Genomic DNA, 24,641 nt, shown 5'->3' on the forward strand with positions numbered 1-24,641 from the left:
GATGGTCTTTGAATGCTTTTCTTCTTTCTGCTGGATGTTTTTTCTGTACCTTTGACCAGGCTTTGACTTCACTCTAGCGTCATACCCATTCCCTGCCTTTTCGGTTACATTTCAGGGCAGATTTATAGGGCACAAGCTGAACCTTGACAGCAGTGACATTTTTTATTTTTTATTTTTTAGCAGATGTACCTCTTCTAGAATATCCTAAAGTAATGGCAAAAGCTTTAGACCAAAATAAGGGTTTTAAATCTTCTCAAGCTTTTGACAGATTCTACTCCTGACAAGGCTTTTTTTTCCTTCTTTTGGCAAAGAACAATAACCAGGTGCTTACTTCTGCTGTAGATTGATGTTACTGATGCATGTGAGAATTTTGATGGAGAATGAGCTTTTTGCACAGAAAGAAATCTCAAGAGTCTTTCTCAGTTACTGCTTTTGCCAAATCAAAGAGGTTGTGGGTATGATAGTAATTCCTAAAGGATTTTTTCTTGATTTGAATGTTTATTGCATGCTAGTAAGAAGGAATATTAAACTATTGTTTCTCTTAAGCCATTTAATTAAGGACCCATTTTGAGATAATACTGGAGGCAGTCATTAAAAAAAACCCACAAAGATTTTGCCTTTGAGTTTCTAATTTTTAACTCTCTAAACTGTCAAACACTCTTGGACTCCGCAAAATTGAAATAGGTTGTCATAAGCTCATGGTCGCTATAAAAATTTCGGAAAATATGCTCAGACCGTGCTATGTACTGAAAAAAATATTTACAGTGTCTGGAGTTTAGAGGTAGCCTTAGGTTTTGGCTGTTCCCTCTTCCTGGATTTGCATTTCTACTTAGCACAATTAGTACCTTCGCAATTATCCCAACAGTGGATATATGGAGAGACTAGCAGTGGCATCTCAAATACCAAATCTTTGGTATTTGTACCAGCTTCTAATCTTGTCCCAGATAAACTGCTGTTTGTTTGCCCACGTTTTGTTGGTCCTTCTTACAGAGCACCTGGGAATACGTGACCATAACAAGTACCTCTGGTGTGTTTTCAACATGGGAACTAATACCCAAATCAGAACAGATATGGTAACACTCAACAAATACTATCGGTGGGGATTTTTTTTCCCCATTTCATATAGTAGTGATAAAAAAAAAAATCTAGTTTATTTGGGGTACCTGTGCTCCAGGTACTCAGCAGTGCTTGCGGGGCTGCAGGTATAGGCCAGAGTAGCTGTAACTGGGCACAGTGGAATTCCAGCCATGTCCCTGTGAAGTCGCATATAGCCAGTGAGCAGCAAAGTACCGATCGTAGCAACCTGAGGTCCTAGAAATTCTGTGGAGTCCTGGATTGATTACAGCAATTAAGTTCCATGAAGTGTCACTCAGATATTACCTCGGTATGTGATAGCAAGATGCCCTTTCACTTGTATTTGGCTCTCAGCACATAGAGTTTTTAGATTGCAAGGTTTTGGGGAAAGGAGTTGCTATTTACAGAGTGCATAGTACTTAGAAAATTAGGGCTTTTTCTTCCTAAGATATTTCTAGCAGTATATAGTAGGTTATTATGAGTTCAGCAGTTGTGTGATTTAAGAATTTGGTCCTTGTTGCAAGAAAACTTATTGGAGATCATGGCAGCTGAAAGATGGTTCCCGAAAAGAAAAAGAAAAAAAAAGAAAAAAGGGGGGGGAGGAAGGTGGAAAATGTAAAAAGAAAATAAAAGTAAAATACTCTGTTTGTAATCCTCATTTATTGGTGTTTAAAGCTGTTTCTAAGCTTCCACGTTTGGAAGCTTTTGGAAGGAAGAAGCTAATTAAAAACATAGTGCAACACAACATACTAAACCTCAGCCCAAACCCTATCAGTTGCTTGGCTTAAATTAAGCAGCATGAAATTCATTTCAACAATACCGTAACAGCATGTCACAATTCTTTCCCATTCAGTACACAGTGTGAATATTTTAAACAAAGTAGATTTCCTATAATTGCATTGAAGATGTAAGTCTGTTTGGGTTTTATGTGCCCTGGTGAGACCCTTAGTGAAACCTGTGAGAGGTAGGCAAAAGCAAAGTGGATGGATGACTTCAGAGGAAGTCATTACCACCTAAATATAGCTTGTCACAGCAGAGAGCTGCAGTCCTCTATGTCATAAATAGAGTTTGGCTGCCCATCAGGTTTCTTCAGTAAAGGATTACAAAGCATGTGCTGTTTGGGATTTGACTTCTGCGAGATGGAGGGGCTGATACAGAGCTGGAATACCTGGAACCCTACAGACCTGCAGGGCTTGCTTCTGTCTTATAGACTCGTGGGTAAATTGCAAAGCATTGTTGGTTTGTGTGTGGCTTTACCAAATCAGCTTTGAGACAAATTGTGAGACAGTTCAGCATGTTCTAAACCACTTCTGTTTAAAAAATAAGAAGAAATATTCTGTGTTATTTTGGTTGTATAAAATCTGATGGTGTGGGAAGTGGTGACGCCACGCTAGAAGAAAATTGGGACACTGTAATCATAAAAATGTTTAAAGAGATATATGTGCTTTAATTTAACTGTTTGAATTAGGAAAGCACGCCGCAAAAACAGACAGGTGGCTAGGATCTTCTTGCCAATGAGGTCTTGAGGAAAATTCCACTTCTTTCCTCACATTTATAATACTTTGTAGATTATTATCTTGAACATGCCTGCTTTGGGGGCTGAAGTCTCTTCTGTGTCTTTGCAACCCAAGGAGAGATGTACTGTTTTTTGTAATGTTGAGAAAAATCATATTAGCTAATGAATGGGAGAGGAGAATTGCTGAGATCCTTCATTTGACACTTCTTACCTTTTCTGATAATGCCAAGTCAGCATAAATGTGTTGTGCAGAAGAGATGACAAGGAGGGAGGTGGTGGCGAGGGTCCTTGCTCTGGTTGCTGCCTCTCAGCCACTTGGCAACTTAATTCTGTGAGTCTTTTCCATGCAAACCATATTGTGAGGGCAGTAATTGGAAAACTGCAGCAATCTGGCTCACCCTGCCTAGTTTGTTTCTGTGCCGTGAACTTCTGCACTCGGGTCCTGTTTACTAAAATAAGGTCCCTTATGCACATAAACTGTGAAATAGAAACCAGGGATCATAGCACATACTGAAAAGAGTGAATGTCAGAGGTCCATGTGCTGCTGGACAGTCCTCCAGGAGAATAAACTTACCTGTTATATATGAGCTCTTCTAATTTTTTCTTTTTCTAAAGGAATCAGCTGAAATTCTATGTTTAAATACTCCACATGCCTGTTTCTCTATGTAGACTGTATTTCTAGCCTATCTTGGCAAATGTAAGCTAGGTAATAACCACTGTGTTACTTTAGAAACACCCGTTTGTTCTGGCCGTGGCGGGAAGTCTCCCATCCCATTGCACGTGTGCGTCCTTCAGTCATAGAATCAGAATGGTTTGGGATGGAGGGACCTTAAAGACCATCTAGTTCCAAGACTCCTGCCACGGACAGGGACACCCTCCACTAGACCAGAGCCCCATCCAACCTCGCCTTGAACACTGCCAGGGGTGGGACATCGGAGAAGGATGGAGCAAAGCGAAAGAAAAAAAGCTTCAACACTGAAAGGAATGTCCTCTTAGTGGCCCCTGTGTTGAGCGGTTGGTGTGGCTGCCCTTGTGTCTAGATACAGAGTTCTGCAAAATGTTGTGCTACTTTATTCAGGCAGAACAGGCTAGTGTGAAATATTTTTAAAGCAGTGACTGGTATGTTTTGTTGTTACTCCCCTGTGGGCTTTTTATAAAGTTTCAAAGGCTAAAATCTTACAGAAGTCCTGCAGAGGCAAATAAAACAGTAGTGATGATCTCTAGAGATCCTTGCTACAGAAGCATTGTTAGTGGCCTGTTGGCAACTTATGCTGTCCTTAAAAAAACCCAACCCAAAACAGGCAAATGATGTTGGCCTTATCACCAGGTGATTCCTTGCCCCTGTGAAGTCCCACAGGGTGATTTTGATGTCATGTTTCCTGTGCCTGACTTCACAAATAGTCCTAAACCCATGACGATGATAAGGTGTTCATTTTCAGTACTATAAAAGAATAAATGCTGATTTTTAGACATGCCAAAAACCCTATGGTGGCCTCTCTTCAAAGGTAAAAGCAGTCTATCCGAGAGCAGTCTCGGCACAGGGCAGTCCAGTTTTCACAAAGGCAATGTGCTGATACCAGTGCATCGGGGAGAGAAAAAGCTAAGCTAGATGAAGACAAAAGAGAAATGGAGGATAAACTATGATTCTAACTTGAACAGAGGGAAATGAGAGGAAAGATGGGAGCTAATGCTCTTCCAGATGGCCAAGTTAAATGTCCATGTTGCTGTAAAAAGGAACTAGATGTAGGTGTGATTTAAAAAAACCCCACAATGGTCCACCCATTTCAGCAAGAACACTTCTTCACAGCCAGCGTTAAGAAGCTCCTGTAATATTTTAAGACCTGCTGCTTCCGTGCCCTGCTTGTCTTTCTGCTCTAGGACACTGCACTTGTAGCGAGAGCAATGCAGAGAGGCAGGGGGAGAGACTGGGGACGTAGGGAGTGACTTAGAAACACACAGCATTATTTCAGGACTTCCTGGCTGAAGACTTTATGCGGTATGTCTGAGGAAATGTTGTGGTAGACCACATATGGTAAACACATATGCTTGTGTAGTTGGCAGCATGATTAAGTTCAGTTTGGGGGCAATATTTGCCTTTTTTTTAATTTTTTCTGAACACTATGGAACATCCTTGACTTCCTAACGTGTGAGTGGGGACAGATGCAAAGCATCATCTTTCCAGGAGAGCTCATTTAGGATTACAGGTGCAATTTTATTACCTAGTGTATTACTATCAGGTGTCATAAAACCCAATAGTAGTAGCTTCCACAGAGCCTTGGGAAGATCATTCAGTACTTTCAAGAGCCAAAGTAATTAGAAAAAATGAAGCAGTGTCTCTATACTGTTGCAGCTTTAGTTTGGTGCCTTTTATCACTGAAAAATACACTTTTTTTTCTCTCCTGGGTCTTCTGAATAGCTTTCATGATAAAGAGGGACCAGCTGCACATTTTGAAGCAAAATTCAGACTAGAGGTGTTCAGCTGTTGATTCAATCACCGGTATAGCTACAAGCAATTGAAATAAAACACAGAGCAGAGCATTCCCAGACAGACCTTTGCTCTTTTATGGCTGAAAAAAAAAAAGAGTTTGAAAAGTTTGTGTATTGTTCAAATTTTGTGGTTTGGACACATTTTTGGAGAAGAACAATCTGAGCCATCTATCTGGCTGTGATCCTCACCTTTCAGTTTGCTTGGAACTGCAGAAAAAGTGCTTTGGGTGTTACCTTGTGTGGGAAGATCTGAATTTAAACTCTTTTTTGGAAGGGGAGAAAAATCCTTAACCCAAAATAAAAATAGTAACTTGGAGGGAGGAATAGACAAAGGATGAGCAGATATTCATGTCTGTCATTGTCCGGTTCTACTGTGAATATTGCAAGCAGGCACGTTGCAGATTCAGGCAGCCTCCTGTTGCAAAGATTTCAGGTTAGAGATGTTGCAGAGACTATTTTTGTTTCTTTCCTTGGGACAGCATGCTCCAGTGGGGTCAGACCTTGCCCTGGAGCTGTGATTTAACCACAGGTAACCAGTGGCTGTGGCAGGAGGGACTTGTACCAGGACTTCTCAGGAAGGGTTGTAACTCCCATCAAGGTGGTGATGGGACACAACTCACCTGAATCCTTGCGCAGGTGCTTGCAGGGACTTAGGTTACATGGCAGTAATCAGAAGAACTTGATGTGCTTTGCTGAGGAAGAGGATGGATGTAGGGGTGTACTTAATTGCTTTGCTGAGTTACAGGTGAAAATGATAGATAAGAACTGGACTGCCTCTTCTGTGGAGATAGGCTGAGAGAGTTGGGTTTGTCCAGCCTGGAGCAGAGAAGGCTCTAGGGAGACCTTAGAGCAGCTTCCAGTGCCTAAAGGAACCAACAAGAAAGCTAAAGAGGGGCTTTTTACAAGGGCCTGTAGGGATAGGATATGGGGTTATGGCTTTAAACTGGCAGAGGGGAAGTTTGGATTAGATAAAAGGAAGAAGTTCTTTGCTGTGGTGGTGTTGAGGCACTGATAGAGGTTGCCCAGAGAAGCTGTAGCTGCCTCATCCCTGGCAGTGTTCAAGGCCAGGTTGGACGGGGCTTTGAGCAACCTGATTTAGTGAAGCTGTCCTTGCCTGTGTCAGGGAGGTTGGAACTGGATGAGCTTTAAGGTCCCTTCCAACCTAAACCAGTCTGTGAGTCTGTGAACGGTTCTTGTGAAGGGGACTGGGTAACTTTGGTACCTTCTGCTATTTTGTGTAGTTGTCACCAGTAGAGGTGAGATAGCTGGAGCAGTTTGACTAGTGCCACTAATAACTTATTGCTAATGTGTAAATGCATTTTTATGCTGAAGAGAGTAGAGACAGTGATGGACTAACTAGTAAAACATTTTGTCCATCTCTGTACTTCAGGTAGTTTATGCTGTCCTTTTTGCTACTAAAACATTTAAGCTTTCTGTTGGCTGGTTAGCATTTGAGGCTCTGGAAAGGCAAAACAACATCTGAGTTGATGGTGATTTATAACAGAAGAAATTAAATCTGTCAAAATGTGAGAAGGAAAAGTTCAGAACAGATAATGTATTCACTGACCACTATCTCAGGCTTCTTTATTATTCTACATAGATCTTTAAACTGTAGACCTTTTACGTGTGTAACACTGCATGAATGCGTACCTGTGATGCATGTTAGGCAAAATGTTATGTCTTGCATGCTCATTTGAACATTACGGAAAAAGATGTAGTATTTTGGCAGTAAATGTATGTATTACTAGTACTTTCTTTTTAAACCAAATCTCTTAGATGTAAAAACACAGTCTGTGTTGAACTGAAGGCAGCTGGAGAAAGGAGATGACTGCAATATTTTTAACTCAGGAAAAAAGGAGATGATGAAAATAAATGTTAGAACAATTGCCCTATTTTCTAATAATTAGTATTCGTGAAGAAAAAACGTCTTCTAACTACCTAGTAATTTCTGAATTGTTGAGACACCTAATGAGTTGTCTTAAATTTACCAAACATATAGCAGGAAATAATTACTGAGCATTTAATTCTGAAATCACAACTCAAGGCAAAGTGGTTATGCAGCTGGCTAGTGTATGTCAGTTACTCAGCGAGAAAATGATTTGGCTGGGAACCGAACCTTGTCCTCTTTGGACTTTCAGTGGCATGTTCACATTGTCTCTTAGATGTGAATTTGTGAAAAAGTCCTACTAAAATGCTTTGCTATAGCTCTACTGGACCTTATTATTTAACATTACAATAGCTGTAACAGATTTTGCAATTCTAGGGGGATATTAATAATTCTAGAGGATATTAAAAGCAAAATAGGGGCTGCGCTTCCACTTAATCTCTGCACCTCATTCTGCAAAGACTTTACATGTCCTGTCTGCAGCTCCCACTGAAGTCTCATTCTAGGGCTTAGGATAGGATCTCTCTGCAGTGTTTTACTGGGGTTGTTATAGCACATGCAGATCTTCCTGGCTCTGACTTTGATTGTGGCACAGTAACGTTTTCATGCCAAATGAATAGATACCCACTGTTTTGTATTTGCCTCTTAATTACGTCACCTGCCCAGTAATTAAATTTAGCTGCCCTCCCTGAGTGCTGAGACCAGGTGAGCACCAACTGTGGTGAGCAGTAGTGGCCACGATTACTTAAAATGTGGGGTGTTTTAAAGTCCACAAGTTTTGGTTCCTGTTTTCATGTAAAAATACATTAGTACTTATTCTCTATAACACCTGTCTTTATAGAATAATTTTAGTAATAACCTCTGTGAGTTAAACCTACATTTTCCAATAGTGGGAACAATAGAGATGCTATCGCTAGCTTGTGTAGAGGCTCATCTTGTGCAGAGGGACTACACGATGCACATGGACAAGTGAGATGGTTTATGTGGGGTCTTGGAGAGAACTGCATCATCAAGGAATAGGTTTTCTGTTTAAAAAAAAATAAAAGCATCATTCCTTGAATGCACGTGGCATATGGCAGCATATGGTCCTGCAACCATCACTGTGCCTATTTGTTCTCCTTTTGCTTTGTCAAGAACTTTGTCAAGATTCTGGGAAGTCGTTGAGGTGGCATATAGCCTCATGTGAGATGTGCATTGACCTCAATTCTTTCTGAAAGTTGCAGAGGACTGAGGACATTCGGTCTTTTTTCAAGTTGAGGCTCTAGTTCTTGAGGAGCACATCTTGTGTGAAGGGAAAGGTAGAGGATGGGCTAATGGAACCTTCCTGCTAATGAAACCAGCCTTCCTTTTCTGTGTTGCTACTTAGGTTTTTGGCTATTTCCACTATGAAGACAGATCAGCCCCAACTAGGGATGGAGCTATGATCTGGAGTTAAATAGGCCTTAGGCTATATCTTTTGTTTCTGAGCAGTGCTGATGTCCCAAATCATGCTGAAGTTTGAGCAGGCTGTCGTTGCTCGTTATTGAAGATGGGAGCGTAAAGGATTACATGAGGGGTTATTATTCTTTTTAAAGTGAATGAATGCATAGAGCAATGATTGCAATGGAAAAGAAGTGACAAAGCAATGAAGAAAAACAGTCTAATAATAGTAATAATAACAATAAACAAATCTCGAGTTGCTTAAACCTTCTAATGTATGGCAAACAGAAAAAGCCACCTCTCTGACAGGATTATATTGACCTGCATACACTGCTCTGGAAGCTGGGAAGACCTTAAAGCATCCTTCCAGCACACAAAGGGGGCCTGCAGGAAAACTGGAGAGGGACTTTTTGCAGGGACATGTGGTGACAGGACAAAGGGTAATGGCTTTAAAGACAGAGGGGAGACTGAGATTAGATATAAGGAAGAAGTTCTTCCCTGTGAGAGTGCTGAGGCACTGTCACAGGTTGCCCAAAGAAGCTGTGGCTGCCCCATCCCTGGCAGTGTTCAAGGCCAGGTTGGATGGGGCTTGGAGCAACCTGGTCTAGTGGAAGGTGTCCCTGTCCATGGCAGGGGATTGGAACTAGGGGATCTTAAAGGTCACTTCCAACCTAAACCATTCTGTGATTCTATGATCGTTTCCATGCGCATACATGGCAAGGTCAGAAATACCTGTATTGCAATATAACTTAAATAATTCTGTCTAAATACATACCCTGAATAATAGCCAGCAATTTTTGTCGTACAGAAAGCATTGCTCTTGTGGACAAGACATGGTTGCCAGCAATGGGCTTTGCCTGCATGGGTAGTTGCTGTGGGTAAGAGAGGTCTGTGAACAGGCAGGGATGGCTGCTCCCCGCTCACACAAGGTGTTTGTTGCTCTGAACTGAGTTTTGGCCTCTTTGGCCATGATCAGTGGGCTCAGCACAGAGTGGTCTGCACCAGGGGTTTTGAGATCTTGGGTTTCTGTGCTGGTTTGGGAAGAGGAAATATTGGGATTTCATCTATGTGGCAGGAAGAATGTTTCCTGCCTGCTTTTCTGCCAAATACTGTTAGATACAGTGCTCATGCAGATAATTGTTAAAATGAGATTTACTAAATGCAGCAAGAACAAAAACAGTACTGATTTGGAATGAACTTTTTCCTTTCTTGCTGCTCAGGTAAACTAAGTAATCATGCCCGGTGGTGGTTGGAATATTGTTTGGTTTGAGAGCACAAGTTACCTTGCTGTTTTCTGTTTCAGCCTAAGACTGACTTTCTTGGGAAATCAACAGTGTCTGGTAGCAGCCTGGCTGTGGGGAATAACCATGTGCTGCTCCAGCAAACTGCCAGCCCCTTCCTGGAGCACCCTAGTTCATGTGCAGATCTCCAGTCAGAGTTTTTGGCAGCTGGAGGAACCACAAGCCCTGAAGTGCCCAGTTCCTCATGGATGGCTCTCTTCAAAGGGAAGAAATGCTTGCAAAGCAAAGATCCTAAAACTTCAAGCCTCATGATAGTATTTAATCCAGCCAAAGTGACTAGTAGTAGCCAGTCTCTCCATGATTCCACATCTTAGCCAAGAAATGAAATTTCAGCTTCTCTGTATGCAAATTGAGTGTTTCTTGGCAGTGCTGTAACAGCTCCAGTCCTAAATGTGGTACTTGTCTGCTTTTGTGGGAATCGAAGGTAGAGATCTGTAAGTTACAGTGCCCAGCTTTATAAAAGCACATTTGAGTGAACTGGTTATTAAAGAACACATCAAGATTGCACCCGGAAGTCTACTTTTGATGCTTTGGTTCTTGATAACGTAGTTAATTTAAGAAAACAAAACCAAAAACCACCCACAAAACCACTGCAGAAAGCCAGATCTGCTGTATTGTCTCTCTCCACCAGGCTAGGTAGGAGTCTGCAGTTCCTCCCAGCCTGTGTGGTTCTCATTCTACCATACAGTGTCAATGTCATGCAGCACAATCAATGTGTAATAAAGTGCAATGGAAGATGAGTTTCCACATCTGTATATCCATCTGTAAATGTAAATTTTTCTTTTACTAATTATTACATAAGCTGCAGGCTGTCTGTGAAGCAGAGTGTCTGTGCACTAGACCTTGGTTGGGATTTTGCTGGCTGTCCCCAATCTTGCAGAGACAGGAATGTGACAAGGCAGGCTGAGTGTGAAACAGCATGTAGGAGAAAGTCATGTTGTGCTTTACAAGGCCATGTTTGTTTGTTTTCCGGTATAAAACAGCTAAACAATGATGAGCAATCTTGTTTTGTACAATATTGCTCTCTTAAACCTCCATTGTGCTGTATGAGTGCTCACACACCTGGATGTCTGCTAGGAAGTTTTTAGTGGAGGTCCTGACCACTTTAAAAGATTGGAGAGACCTCAGTTCAACTCTTTGGTCTGCTGTGTCACCTCTGAGTTCAGCATCAGGACAGGATCTTTAGGAATTTTGGGGTCTTGCAGGTGAAACTGCCTTGAGCATCTAAAAAACTATAGGGAAGCTTGAATGTACCAAGTAGGATTCCTGTTATGGGAAGGAACTAAGATGAGGCGCAAGAGACGGACAGGGTGGGACAGGGGGGATCTTTTTTCTCCTGAGGTGTTTCATGCTGTCCCTAGCTCTGGTATTATTCAAACTCCAGCAGACTATCCAGAGTAGTTGGCTGCCTGGAGGTGTGTTGCCAGCCCTGATACTTGGCCATTTTCAAGTATTGTGGATTTTCAAAGTGAACTCTCTGTTTTTGCAAAGACATTTTTCTCAGCTGAAAACATATGCGTTCTGAACACAGATGCTAGGGCTTTCCTCTTCAGTGCCATGTATGCTTTTGTAAGCATAGTGACTGCCGTGTCTATTCAATGTCTGGTTACTCCCGCATAGAAAGCTGCACTCAGAGTGCCTGTAGCTAGTTCTGCAGAAGGGTGCCTGCAATTAGACAATGCTGCCTGTTGTCTTGCTTAATGGATAAGGCAGAAGCTTTTCCTCTGAGCAGGGTATGTTTTCAGAAATGCTTTCTGGGTTGTGATGGACTCTGCAGCACACTAAATCTTTTCAAAGAGACTGCATGTCATCTGGCTTACTGGAGCTCCTAATGGATTGATACTTTAATTGCACAAGCTGTATGACAGAGCATTACAAGTTATGGCTGGATAGAGAGCAGTTCAGATCTGTATATTTATGGCAGTTGGAAAACAAAATTATTTGCAACCTTGCTGAAGTCTTTATTTTTTTTCCCATTTCTGAAACCATAACAGTTAAAAGTTGGTATTTTCTTCTGCTCTTTTTTTCAGCAAGCAGGAAGGCTGGACCTGGCTGGCAGCTATTTGTAGTGTCCAGGAAGAGGACACATATATGAACTTTTCCTCCCTAAACAGGCTGCAGCGTAGGAACACCATAAAAACTAGGAATTTTGTGTTACCTTTTCCAGTCATCCAGCCATCTCGGCACCTATCTTTCATCAGTCTCAAGTGTAAGACCAGTCAGTGAGCAACGGAGAGTGATGTTTTGCCATTATTTTCTAGTTGCTGAATAAGCAGACTCACTGTTCTTTATGCTTTACCCTTTTTTCCTAGAATTTTTGTGGTTACTTCAGACTTCAATGTTTTTCTCAAAGCTGAATTGTACTAATTAACGGGGGAGGAAAATGAATGAGGGGGAAAATAAATAATACATTGCACGTAAAATGAATTCACAGAAGACCAAAGTAAAAAGTCTGTGAAATAAGAAACAAATCTTTCATTGCCTTGAATAATACCATTATCTAGCAAAGCCTTTTTCCTTCGAATTGTCAGATCTGGTGTGCACTTGAAGTCATTGCATATGCTCCCACTTCACAAAATTCCTCTATCTCTCAGGGTTTTTGAGGTTGGGTAACAGTTTCTGTGGTAATTGGTCCTTGAATATTGTGTGCAAATATGAAACTGTGGACATATGCAATATGCCCCAAATTATCAGCTTGCTGCTCTAAGCAGTGTGAAAATAAAGAAATTAAGGGGTCTTTTTGATAGAGTTTTGGTATACAGAAAAAGATGGTGAATGCCTTCTTTCTTCTCCTGTCTCTTACCGAAGACTACTAACATAATCTGGTTTTCATTGTGTGGCCAGGCAGTCAGTTATCCTTCCCCAGCTGTGACAAGAGCATGGATGCATCAAAGTGTTTAGTATCATTGCATCTATTGCAGTTTTAACAAATAATGAGCTGTCAGTCCAGAACTTCATTGCACCTGGTGTTGTACAGGCAAGAATGTTCATGTTGGCTTGTTGCACAATATTCCATCAATTTGCACAATATTGCTGTCAATATTATGATCTTCAATCAAAAATTTTAAACAGAACCAAAAATCACATACAAGAAGTGATGCTTTTGTCTGTTCATGGTTTTAAAAAACAATCAAAAGTTGAACTTCTGAGGATGACAAGGGTTATTTTTGGTTTATTCACTGCTTGTGGTGTAGTAGTTCCCGGAAGCCTTAATCGGCTTCACAGTCCCGATTTGTGAGTAGAAGTCGCTGCTGCCAAGAGCCCAGTGTTAACTACAGAAGCAGCTTGGCTGGTGAATGTGGAGTGCAGAAATGAGGGGTGGCGTTAACCAGAAGCCTGAGAGGTGACTGGGAAGTTGGTGAGAGGCCTTGCTGGGGTCAGTGTGTGTACCTGGTTGGACTGTGTTGTCTTGCTTGGTGCGGGGCAGTGGCTGAGCTGAGAGAAGTAAACCTTCGTCTTGCTTGGTCTTCTGCTCTGAGCGAATGTGGATGCTGGTGTTCCTTGGCCCGTGCTGATGGTACGTTACAGAATGCCAGATTTCATTGCTTACCTTGGACTGCTTTTTCTGTCCATCTTGCTGCTATTTGCGGAATTGTGCCTTGTTTTCAGTGTGATGCTGCAGCTCAGCATCATGTGAGTCACAGTCCTGGGGCTGCATCTTTCAGATAAGCCACTTGCTATTTGGCATAACTTGCAAGAGAAGGGATCATGCGGAGGTGATTATAGCAATCCATATCATTTGGCATACAGGCAGTGATTAGCATTGAAGAGCAGCCTGAGGTAGCCTTGCAGTATCAGCTACTTTGGTTAAGACTGCTTTGTTCTGACAGCATTAAGTAACTCAGTGCTCAAACATACACCACTAGAAGCCAGTATGGGAAACTGCGCATCCAGCATAGGTATCTATTTCTATTAAATTCCCTTAGAGAGCTACACTGAATCATATCCAGAGGACTTGAATAAATACATAGATATGAGCCTATGAACTTCTTGCTCACCATTTCCCCATGCAGATGATTTCTGCAGTCCACTTACGTGTGTGATTCTGATATCTGTCCTGTCAGTGATGTGTTCTGTGCCTTGTTCTCATACACCTTTCAGTACACAGAAAATTAAGGGAGAAATGACGTGGTCAGAGAGCACGTGGGTGAGGAACAGTGTCTCCTACTCTCAATGACAGCAGTAGTGGCTTCGTCTCAGGCTTCAGGCATGCCAGGGTGGGGTGCATTCCTGTTGCAGTGTATTATGCCAGGTGGGACTAAAATCTTGGAAAGAACACATTCCCATTGCAGTATGTTATTACTATTTATTCTTATGGCTTTTGATTTATTATTTCGAGAGTGTGATTACTTTTCCTTCTTCCTTTCTGCTGCTATTGAAGCTTTGTTGTCTGTAAGTAAAAAAATGTGATGATCAGCATCTGTAAAACATTCTTCAGAGCATTCAGTGGACAATAAATGATAACCTTTTCTTCTCTATCACATAGTCTGTCTTTGCAACCCCTGGTCTGGGTTGTTTTGTAGTTGGGTTTTTTTAATTTCTGTGTTTTTTTGGGGGGGGGGGCGTGTGTCCCTTTTTTTTTTAATTCATTGCTTTGAACAATGCAGGCTCTGGAATGGAAGATGTGCTATAATTTTAGGACTGTAATATTTAACCATATGAATTCAGCCTCCCACTGATAGACTTCCCCTTCAGTTGCTGAACAGAGATATAGTTTGGAATGGTAGACTAGGCAGGGGGTTTCCTGATACTCATTTTGCCTAGGTGTGATGAGTTGGCATGCTTTGCACTCTCGCTTTTGACCAGGGAAGAAATACTCTTATGCCCCTGCTGGTGATGCATTTGGAAGCTGAAGTTTTAATCTTGCCACCAAGACAAGATTAAAGAGAGGAATAACTGGCTGCCACTGAGCAGCAGAAGTGTCTTTGGTGCCTGCCTAGCCAACTGCTGTGGCTGGTGAGTTCCCTGGTCTCTGCTACATCCCAAAGGAAGCAGAAGGAAAAGCAGCATGTCTAGCTTTCGAGCTAGGAAAAGTTGTGCTGCTGCCAGCAGCTGATGCTGGTTTTCAGCCTGTTGATGTTAGATCTGTTCCAGCTCAGGCCTCAGACGTGTGTGTGCCTGCAGGTGCCCCGCTGCTGAGGCACTCTGCCCTTTGCAGCTCAGCTCGGGGTGCGGGGTGCAGGGTGGCTGGCTGTCCTGGGAGGGAATTCGTCTGGTCTGTTAAAATCAAAGCTCTGTGTGAGGTGAATCCTGTTCTTGACACAAAGGAAATCCACCCTCCCTAGTGACAGGACCAAGCTTACAGCCAAGTTACGAGTATGTTACAAAAAGAGAGCATCTGCTCATCTGTGGTTCATTGCCAGAAGTCTTCTAATGGATACGTATTCACATCAATATTTAAGAATATGTTATTTTACATGGAGAGTAAGAATATTGACTTCTATGGTACATTACTTAGAACATGTGTCCCTGTGCTGCAGGATATAAGGAAAAAAAAGTTTGAAAGGCATAATGCTGTAAAATGGAACATGGTCTTGGAACACGTATAGAGTAACAGATTTTCGAGCTCTGTAGAGGTATAAATATATAGGAATATATTATGTCTAGGTAATAATAATATAAACAATGTTTATTATTGTGCCTTCAATTTTTTTCTAGGAATGTGGTGACTTGGAAATTATTTGTTACACTGGTTATGTAATAAAACACAGCATATGTAGTCCAGCACATTCCTTCTTTCCCTTATTTAAAACCAGAAATAGTGTCTCTTAGCAGTGGTCAGACATTGCCGTGTATTCCTCCTACTGAGTACGGTACTGGGGCTGAATCCTTCTGCAGCTCTGCGTTGCCCTGATCCTTTTGAAGCTCTCTCTCTTTTTTATTTTATTTTTTTTAATTTTTTTTTTTTTAATGATGGTGGCTTTGTGTAGTTTTTTTTCTTAAGACATGCAAAATATGTAGGTTAAAAAATTAGGCTACAGTGCAAACTGTATGCAGCTCTTTATATACTGACTTTTCTAGCAGCCATTACCAGCCCAGCTACGCTGGGGTGCAGAACCTGGGGAGTGTGTGGTTGCTGCACATCACCTGCAGCCAGTGCAGAGCGTTGGGCTCAGGAGGGTGAAATGCAGACCTCTCCCATGCTGGGAGCAGACTAATGACCCAAGCATTAGTTAGTCAAATGATGTCTTGAACAGAACAGGATTCTGCAAGGCTGGAGTCTGGCTTAAGCTAAGGTCATCGCTCACTAGCCAGGCATATTAATTAATTCAGTAAAGATTCCATTTGCTTTGAAAATGGCTCAATAACAGACACAGATTCCCCATTCAGTATTAACCTTGAGTGGAAAGTTATATCTGGACTTTAGGATTTTGAGGTCTTTGTAGGAATTTTCTTCTATAGCGAAAACTTACTTCACCTTTTGTATGAATGCCCAGTCATACACACCTCCATTAGTGGTGCTCCTTGAAGTCTAGGTTCAGGTCCTAGTCTTGCTAGGCTCTGGGTCAAGTGCGTGTCTGAGGTGTTGGGAGAAAAGGGGATTGGTATTTCAAATGCATCATGAGTAAACATTCCCTTTACCTTATCTATTTCACTTGGCTCCACACAAACATAAATATCAGCTGTGTAGGATGCTGAGGTCAGTTTGCTTTATAAAAAGAAAAAAGGAGCCACTGCATACTTCAGATGTTGCCAGGCATCCTGAATAATGTCCCAGACAAAAAAAATCTTAACTGTGGCAGTACCTTTTTTCCTCCTTTATAGGCAGTTATGTTCTGCTGCTGCTTTTATGTGTTGTTTTCATTTTATATCACTGTATAGTTCTTCTGTTGCCCTGTTGAGTAGCTTTTAATTATGCAACTTTTGCCACTTTTTCCCTCCTGAAGCACAGAACAAAGCTTTATGTGAGTGGCACCCGCAGCAGGGAGGGAAGTACAGACACAATGGCACTGTATTTAAAGGGAGGGGTGATTCTAACCAAGCTTTATAACACCTTAATTATGTTTGATGTGACCTAGCCCTTCACTATCTTCAATCTAAGGTTGTCAGACAGGATTTAAATAGTATAAAGATTTCTGGACAGTGCCTGCAACTGAGCTATATTTCACTGTGTCAGTAAGAAAGTGAAGAGATGCTTTGAAAGTGGTTTTTCTTGAGATTTTTGTCTTTGGTTTAATGCACCTGATCAGTAAAGCCAGGTTATTTCTCTGCCAAATTCTGCAGATTTTTTTTTTGTGCAAGCAACATTCTGTAAAACCCACTCAAAGAAATTAAATAAATATTTTAAAAGTATTATATGACTCTGACTGGGGAGGGGGTTTCTATTTCTAACATATGTTTTCTTAGTGACATGAATTTAATTTCAGGGCTCAGCAGATTCGTACACAAGCAGACCCTCAGACTCTGATGTCTCTTTGGAAGAAGATAGGGAAGCAATCCGCCAAGAAAGAGAGCAGCAAGCAGCTATTCAACTTGAAAGGGCAAAGGTGTGTTCTTTTCAGTAATACCAAAGTTATGTGGCATTTATCTTTTGCCTAGTGTTAAAATTCACACTGTTGGTTTATAATGATGGTGCTGTCTTTGGAAATAGTTTGGCAACTGAGTCAAATTATCTGCAGGCAAGATGTTTGAGGAATATAGTGTAAATATTCTCAAGCTGAACTCTGCTGGCTTGTGTGAAATTATTAGGTCTGAATTTTGATGTATTTGGGAAATGTCCTTTGCTAGGTTTTTGGTGATTTGATAAAATTCTTGATTCAGAAGTTTCCACTGTTCGTGATGTGTGTTTCTGTTTGTAGTCCAAACCAGTAGCATTTGCTGTTAAGACTAACGTGAGTTATTGTGGAGCTCTGGATGAAGATGTTCCTGTCCCAAGCACTGCCATCTCTTTTGATGCCAAGGACTTCCTACACATTAAAGAGGTAAAACCAAGAACTAGTAAAAGGGAATGTGAAAGGGAATCTTTTTACATGCCAAGTACTGTACTAAGATTTAAACAGTTGGGGCTGAGCCATACCAGATTAATAAGAGTCAAGAGCCGAGTGGAGGCAGGAGAGCACAGCACATCTGTCTGATTAGTGATGATGTGGTGGTGGTGCTTCAGCCTTTTTGGAGTTCCAGCACCCTGGGGTGGTTATCTTGCACTTTTTTAATGCTTGATGTTACCAACTTTTTGGATTTTCATGTCACAGGAAGGAGGTAACATCTTATATTTTAAATACCCTTCAACATGGTAGATTCAGATTCTTTTCATCAAATGAAGTTTGTGATGGATCATAAATTACATAATGGAAAAGGATTCTATTGATCAGAAAGCAGAGTAGCACCAGGTTACACCAGGTCTTCATAAAGCACGGGATGGGCTTGTACAGGAGGAAATAAGACTTACAATAATACAGTAAGAAAATAAAATATTGAAGAGGACAGATACAAAAGGAAGGAAAAAAGAATGGGAATAAATGAGTCCTGAGTATGGCCTTGGTAGGGAAAAATACATTTTATTTCATGTTGAGCATATTTTCTGCAACTCTTAACCTGAAGTGAGGCCTCTAAACTTGCATAAACCCCTGTTGTTTTGTAGATTTGTGTATAGGCTTGTAGCTCGCAAAAACATTTTTCATCTCTTCATTCTGGGTTTGTCTTAGGGTGTTCAGTACTCATTTCTCTCGTTCTTTGTATATATGTGTCAGTCATCACTTCAGAGCACTGATCTCCCTTAGACTGAGCATATTTAGGAGGAAAACACCTGCTTCTGCACCTCTAGAGGCAGAGATTGGTGATAGAACAGGGAGGTTGCATTAAATTCTTTCTCCCTGAGAAGGACATAGGAGGAACAGTTGATTCTCTTGTTCCATTTTCTCAATTTGCTGTAAACAGATGGAAATTTGATTTGGATTTTTTGTTTGTTTCTTTTGTATATTTCTGTTTGTGTGGAACAACGCTTAAACCCCTGCTGAGGAACTGGAGCTCTGAATCTGAATCTGCCTATTGATGCATACAGAATAGCCCTTCCTGTTTGTTCCCCAAGAAAGTGTTCTGTTCTGCCTAGCACCACACCTGAACTCCCTTGATGTACGCCACTTTATAACCTGCTTCCCATCAGGGAAAGGTCCTTTGCTAGCACTCAAAGTTGAATGCAGTCAGCTGCATCCATTACAGCACTCAAATCACATTCTCAGCTACCTTCCCCAGTGTTTTTCCACCCACACCAGAAATGTACCCTGCCTAAATACTGTCTTTCTAGTCTCCATTGTCCAGTGTTCATGTAACTCTGTGCATCACCATTAAAACAAGTGTTTGATCTTGGTTTACCTAGGATGTAGCTACCTTTATTTTCAGGCCAATGATTGAATTCAATGTACTAAGCTCCTACCATGCTTCCCTGTACATTTTTCCAGAGAAGTGTCCAAAGTCCATGTCTTGGCATTCTGTGAGTTTTCTTCCGAGATCTAAATAGCCAGGATCTCATTGCCACTAAACTGTAAGCCATCTGGCTTACTGGTATTTGTCAGCTCTGCTAAGGGTTTACCACAGTTTCTTTGTTAACAGTGAAACCTTCAGTTTGCCTGAAGCTGTGGCTGTAACTCAGTAGGATTTCAGGAATTTCAGGAAAACTTCCCATGCTGGATTTTAGCTGCATGGAAAAAGGCTTTGCAGAAATTGTTTTTCAATGATCTGGCGGGCTTGCTTGGACTAGAACAAGCATGGTTCCAGATTTTAGAATAATGCTAAACTAGGTAAGAAATAAGGTCACCCTGTTGACAGGATGAAACAGCAGCAGTAACTGATGAGTTGCTATTTTGAGAATGTGTCCTGTATGTCTCATCTGTCTCCTACAAGACTATACATTATGTGCTTACTGAAAAGATGAAGCGGCAACAATAACTGACAATGCAGAAGAAATCATGGTCATGGCAACAAGATAGGAACAAGCTGTAGTCCTCCCACATGCTGAATGCAAAGCATAACATATGGGAGGTAATGACCTAACGCAAATAGCCCTGTGTTCCTTGCTGCATTATCATTTGTATTGTTCAGATACTCAGCATAACACTGATTCTGATGTCATGTCTAGAGGCATCACCCAGAGGTTCATGACCTGCTAATGGAAGAAAGATTCCCATGTTCAAGCTGTACATTTAGAACCAAAATAGAATGGGTAGTGCTCATGGAACTCAGCTTTTGCAGTGATTTAAATTCATCGATGGATTTCTCTGATTTATAGCAGCAGAATGGTAGATATGGAAGTATTTGTCTGTTTTAAAGAACGTAAATAGTTTGCCAACTTAAGCAGAAGCAACGTATTTAAAATTGAGTTTTGCTTACTGGTATTTTCTGAATTGGAGTCATAATAGCATGAAGAATAGAGACTTAAAAAGTTGAAGTGCTAAAATAATGGAACATCTTGCATAAATAACAGCTATATAAAGAGGACAGGTTTTCAAGATGAGGGTATAAGGACTGCATTTCCCTTAGCTGTATATATAATATTTGTGTTTATGTATGGATTAATAAAAAGGGTAATTTATTTTTCAAAGATGCTGAAGCTCTATATGTTTCAGAGACTTGTATCTTTTACAACTAGGATATGGTATTTGTGTTTCTGCAAGAAGCAGTGCTTGAGAATATGGAGCCAAGACAACTGATCATTTTTAAGATGAGATTTCTGTGATAACTTTTTCCTCAAGGCATGCAAGCAAATTGGTACACTCATGCTGGTCTTGATGACTTGACAGTCAGTTGTGAAAACTAATGTTTCTTTTGAACACTGAGGTGCCTAATGAAGCATAGCAGAATATAAGGTTTTCAGATATTTTTCTTCAAAAGCTCTGCTGGCAGCCAGCTACAACAAATCCATTTCCACTACGACATCCACCATGATACCACTTTTCACCTTTCCATCATTAAAGTCAGGGCAGACTTCCAGTAATGCAGAAAAACGTGTGTTACTAAAGGTTAATGATAAAATTAAATCCTATACTTTCAGGTATATATTTTTCTTCCTAAAGGTGAATTTTTCTTCAACTGTCATACATTTTAAAGTGTATGCCTCCAAAGAGTTTAGCTACTTCTAGGCAGTGGTGCTATAAAAGCCTCGTTTGTAGAGAGGTGTCACAACTTTGGTTAGAGCTCTACCTTAGCATAACCCGATGTGGGTTTGGTTCACTGCTGAAGCTGGTAAGTTTTCTATGTTGTCTTGGATAAGTTTTGTCTTTATTTTGGTTTCTAGAATGGTGTTTGTGGAGCTTTTCCACCACATGAGGTTTTTACAAAGGGATAACGTGTTAATAACATCCGTACAAATATTGGGAGGAAAATGGCAGGGAGGAAAAAGGAGGGAGGAAAAATGGCAGTGGTGGTGCTGGTATCTTTGGCATAGACCAAGGAACCATTAACTATTGTTTTGATCGTGATCTGAAGGTGGTGTTTTAATGTTCGACTGCTTTATATGGCTGCTGTGACATAGCTTAATGGCCTTCGTTCCCCAGAAATTGGTTTGTCTCATTAAATCAGCATCACAGTCAGCACCTTAGTTGGTGACATCAGAGGAAAAGTCACAGCAGGATGTGTTGGGGCGGTTAAGAGATAAGCCAGTACTGCTACAGATAACACTGCTTTTCACTGTCTGGCTGCAAAGAAGACATTATCCTTCCAAATACCTTTAACTTCAGTCAAATTCACACGGATTGTCCAGCATTCAGGTGTCAGTGTGATTCTGGTTTCATTGATCAGTATGGAGTTAAGGATTGTGGAAAACAAAATAAAGGAGTTTCAGACGTGGAGCATTTTGAACTGAAGCCAGTAACCTTTCTATGTTCCAGAAATATAATAATGACTGGTGGATAGGACGGCTGGTTAAGGAGGGCTGCGAGATTGGCTTTATTCCAAGCCCGCTTAGACTGGAGAATATCCGCATTCAGCAGGAGCAGAAGAGAGGACGTTTCCATGGAGGGTAAGAATGCTGTAACCTTTTAAAATAATTTAAAATCATTTCTGATACTAGACAATATTTTCAAAGGTCACTTGGTTCTTTTTTATTGCAGTGCATTTGGAGGAATGTTTGATTTGGGATTCCAAATGAAAATACATATTTGCAGAGAACAGATGTGTTAGATATTGACAATGAGAAACAACAAAAAAGTGTGTATTGACCTTAGGAAAGATCAGTAATACAGTATGAGTGGTAATGACAGAAATTTCTGAAGGGCTAGAGTTTCACATCCCCATGGCTTTAAGTCAGTGTTGGTGCTCAAAGGCTGCCAGGTTTTTTCCCCATCTGTTATGTTCTTAAGGTTGTGGGTTTTTTCCTTCTTTTTTGTCTTCCTCTCCATTTTGGCCAAAACCAGACTTTTCAAACTTTGTAATATGAGCTTTGTCATTTGACCTGCTTTATTCTTCCTGTTCCAGCTTCACCATTCTGTCTCTCCATGCTGCTAGAGCTGGAGATTGCAAGTCCCTGGAAAAATATGAGCTTGGTCACAGGTCTAGGAAGTAGAACTAATTTCTCATAATCTCAGTTCAGACACTCAATTGCTCTTCTGTTGGTTGAAAACACAATTTTTTTATTTTTTTATTTTTTAATTACTACTGATGTATTATTCACACTAATTGAAAACCAAATTTAAATATTCATACAGATAACAAAACCTTTAGTACTGTGGAGTAAAGAGACATGAGTCAACTGAATCTGGACCTAATAGATATCAGTAAGAGGAGCATAAATTTAGCCTGTTTAGTACTGTCAGGGAATTGGCACACTAATATACTTAATCAAGGTCAGGAATCGTTTCAAGTATAAACCATCTAGGGAAATGTTTTTAGAATGATTGAACAGCATTAACTGTGCTTTTTCCAAATTGCTTTTATAATTTTGAAATAGCTTCAGAGGAAGCCAGTGTATCTCAATGTACACAAAGAAGATTATCTAATTCAGAGAGATGGACACTAAGAGTATTTAGCATAGTGCTTCAGATACAGCATATTAGGAAAATTCTCTGCTTGTGTGAAAGGGCATGACTCCACTGAATCACCAGTTCTTGCAAAGATTTTCTCTAATCTCACCTATGGAGAATATTAGGAATAAAATCAAGTATGAAAGAGAGCAGAAATATTGTAAAGGATATCTATTAAGATTTTAAGGAGTCTGCACTAGCACTCCTGGATTTGTATAGTAAAATAGAAAGTAATGTATAATGATAAAATAATTTATTTTGAGCACCTTTGTTAGATATAGTCATACGGTTTCTGTACCTTAAGATTTCTGTAAAAGCTGTGACTAGCTGTGATACTAAGGCTCTATATGATTAGGAAGAACTCTACTTTTGTCTGAGTAAGGCAATGAAAAGTCATCTATTAAAGAGGGTTTCTAGAGTCTAGTATATGTTCACAAAGAATTTGCTAAGTCCAGGAGTAAACAATCCCTGCTCTGGAGAGCATATCGCAAGAAAGCAAAGACAAAATACTGATTGGAACTAGTATCTTCTTGCTGGTCCGTATGTAAAGACATGGATTGTACCATGGGACTATGTCACCTGCAGGAATCAGATTGCTTAAACAGTCCTTTCTGTCCTGAGCTCTCCTTCCCTCTTCCCATGTCTTCCTTAGCTGCTTGTGCAATGAGCTGAATTACAAAGCTGATTCACCTGAACATCTTTTCCCTCCCCAAACTATTTTCCTCCTCCAGTCTGCTGTGGGTTTGCTGCACAAGCAGTAGTGCTGGGTGCATCATGCAGGGAGAGGAGGGCAGGGCTTGGCATGGCAAGGGCAGAACTGCCTGGCTGGACGCATGGAGGTACAGTGGATGGACCACTATTGCTACACAACAGAAGCTATTTAAACCACCAGTTAAGATCCCAAACCTCTCAAGAGATGTCATGTATGCTGGTAGAGAGACCTAGCAAGACACAGGAGTGCTGGGTGGGGGCTCTCATGCAGAGCTGGGCTATTCACTGAGTTTAGCACATGTCTATGACTGGAGCTTCTGTGTTTCCCAGCCTACGGGCAGATCACAGAAAAGCTCTGTTCAGTCTGTAGTGGAACCTGCTCTCCCCTCGTAGCCTGTACACAGCAGGTCTTCCAGCCATGGAGGTCTACTTAATTACAGACAGTTTGGTTCCCCATGTCCCTGCCTGGTGCTCTTCACCTCTCAGTTCAGAGAAAGCTTTTTTTGGTAGCATGAATGTGGGTGAAGACTCCTTTACCAAGTGATTTCTCATTGGGCAATTTCTCATAGCTGCTGCTTAAAACCTCACACATTTGCATCTCTGGGTGCTTAGTGTTAATGGGGCTCTTTTTTATACCATAGGAAATCGAGTGGAAATTCTTCTTCAAGTCTTGGAGAAATGGTTTCTGGCACATTTCGAGCCACACCTACTTCCACGGGTAAGACAATTTTGTTTAAGGAAACTCTTACTAATACTTCTATTTTTAAAAGCCATGTATGAAAAATGCAGGTTTTCCCCCTTTGCTGACTTATTAAGACATTTTACAGAAATTGCTTGTGCGCGGAGGTGGAGAAAGACATCTATTTCTAGACATGCGGTAGTTGCTAAGGGACTGGGAAAAAATATCAGAAGTGGCAGAATGGAATGAATGTCCAATTTAAAGAGGGCTAACCAAAAGGAAGGTGCACTGAGAGAAATCCAAAGTGCCTTGACAAAGGAATTTTTGTTTGCAAGTGTTTTGGTTGTTATATACAGTGTGTGTTTTTTAACCAAGTTCTCATTTGGTCTTTTAGCAAAACAGAAACAAAAAGTGGTAAGTAGTACTTTTGCTTCCATTTTATTTTATTTAATTCTAATATATAATTCCCAGGATTGGGTCTTCTTTGATTAATGATCTGAAGGGTTGTTTTCTTCTTCTAGACAGAACACATTCCCCCATATGATGTAGTACCATCAATGAGACCTGTTGTCTTGGTGGGTCCATCACTAAAAGGCTATGAGGTATGTAGTCTAGG

General features: G+C 40.8%; 1 protein-coding gene across 6 annotated transcripts in view; it reads left to right on the top strand.

The window, feature by feature from the left end:
- The window catches only part of CACNB4 (calcium voltage-gated channel auxiliary subunit beta 4), a 112,012-nt gene that overhangs the window by 58,970 nt on the left and 28,401 nt on the right, over positions 1 to 24,641 (top strand). For all 6 annotated transcript variants that reach the window (XR_003991364.1, XR_003991365.1, XR_003991366.1 and 3 more), the window contains 6 exons: positions 17,050 to 17,169; positions 17,482 to 17,604; positions 21,505 to 21,635; positions 23,988 to 24,064; positions 24,420 to 24,439; positions 24,547 to 24,627. Coding sequence is in view for 3 of the 6 variants with exons in the window: in XM_030485583.1 (XP_030341443.1) it covers positions 17,050 to 17,169; positions 17,482 to 17,604; positions 21,505 to 21,635; positions 23,988 to 24,064; positions 24,420 to 24,439; positions 24,547 to 24,627 (552 nt within the window). In the remaining 3 variants the exon portion in view is untranslated. The remainder of the gene's footprint in view (positions 1 to 17,049; positions 17,170 to 17,481; positions 17,605 to 21,504; positions 21,636 to 23,987; positions 24,065 to 24,419; positions 24,440 to 24,546; positions 24,628 to 24,641) is intronic.

The sequence above is a fragment of the Strigops habroptila genome, chromosome 5 (genome assembly GCF_004027225.2).
Source record: "Strigops habroptila isolate Jane chromosome 5, bStrHab1.2.pri, whole genome shotgun sequence".
Lineage (NCBI taxonomy): Eukaryota > Metazoa > Chordata > Aves > Psittaciformes > Psittacidae > Strigops > Strigops habroptila.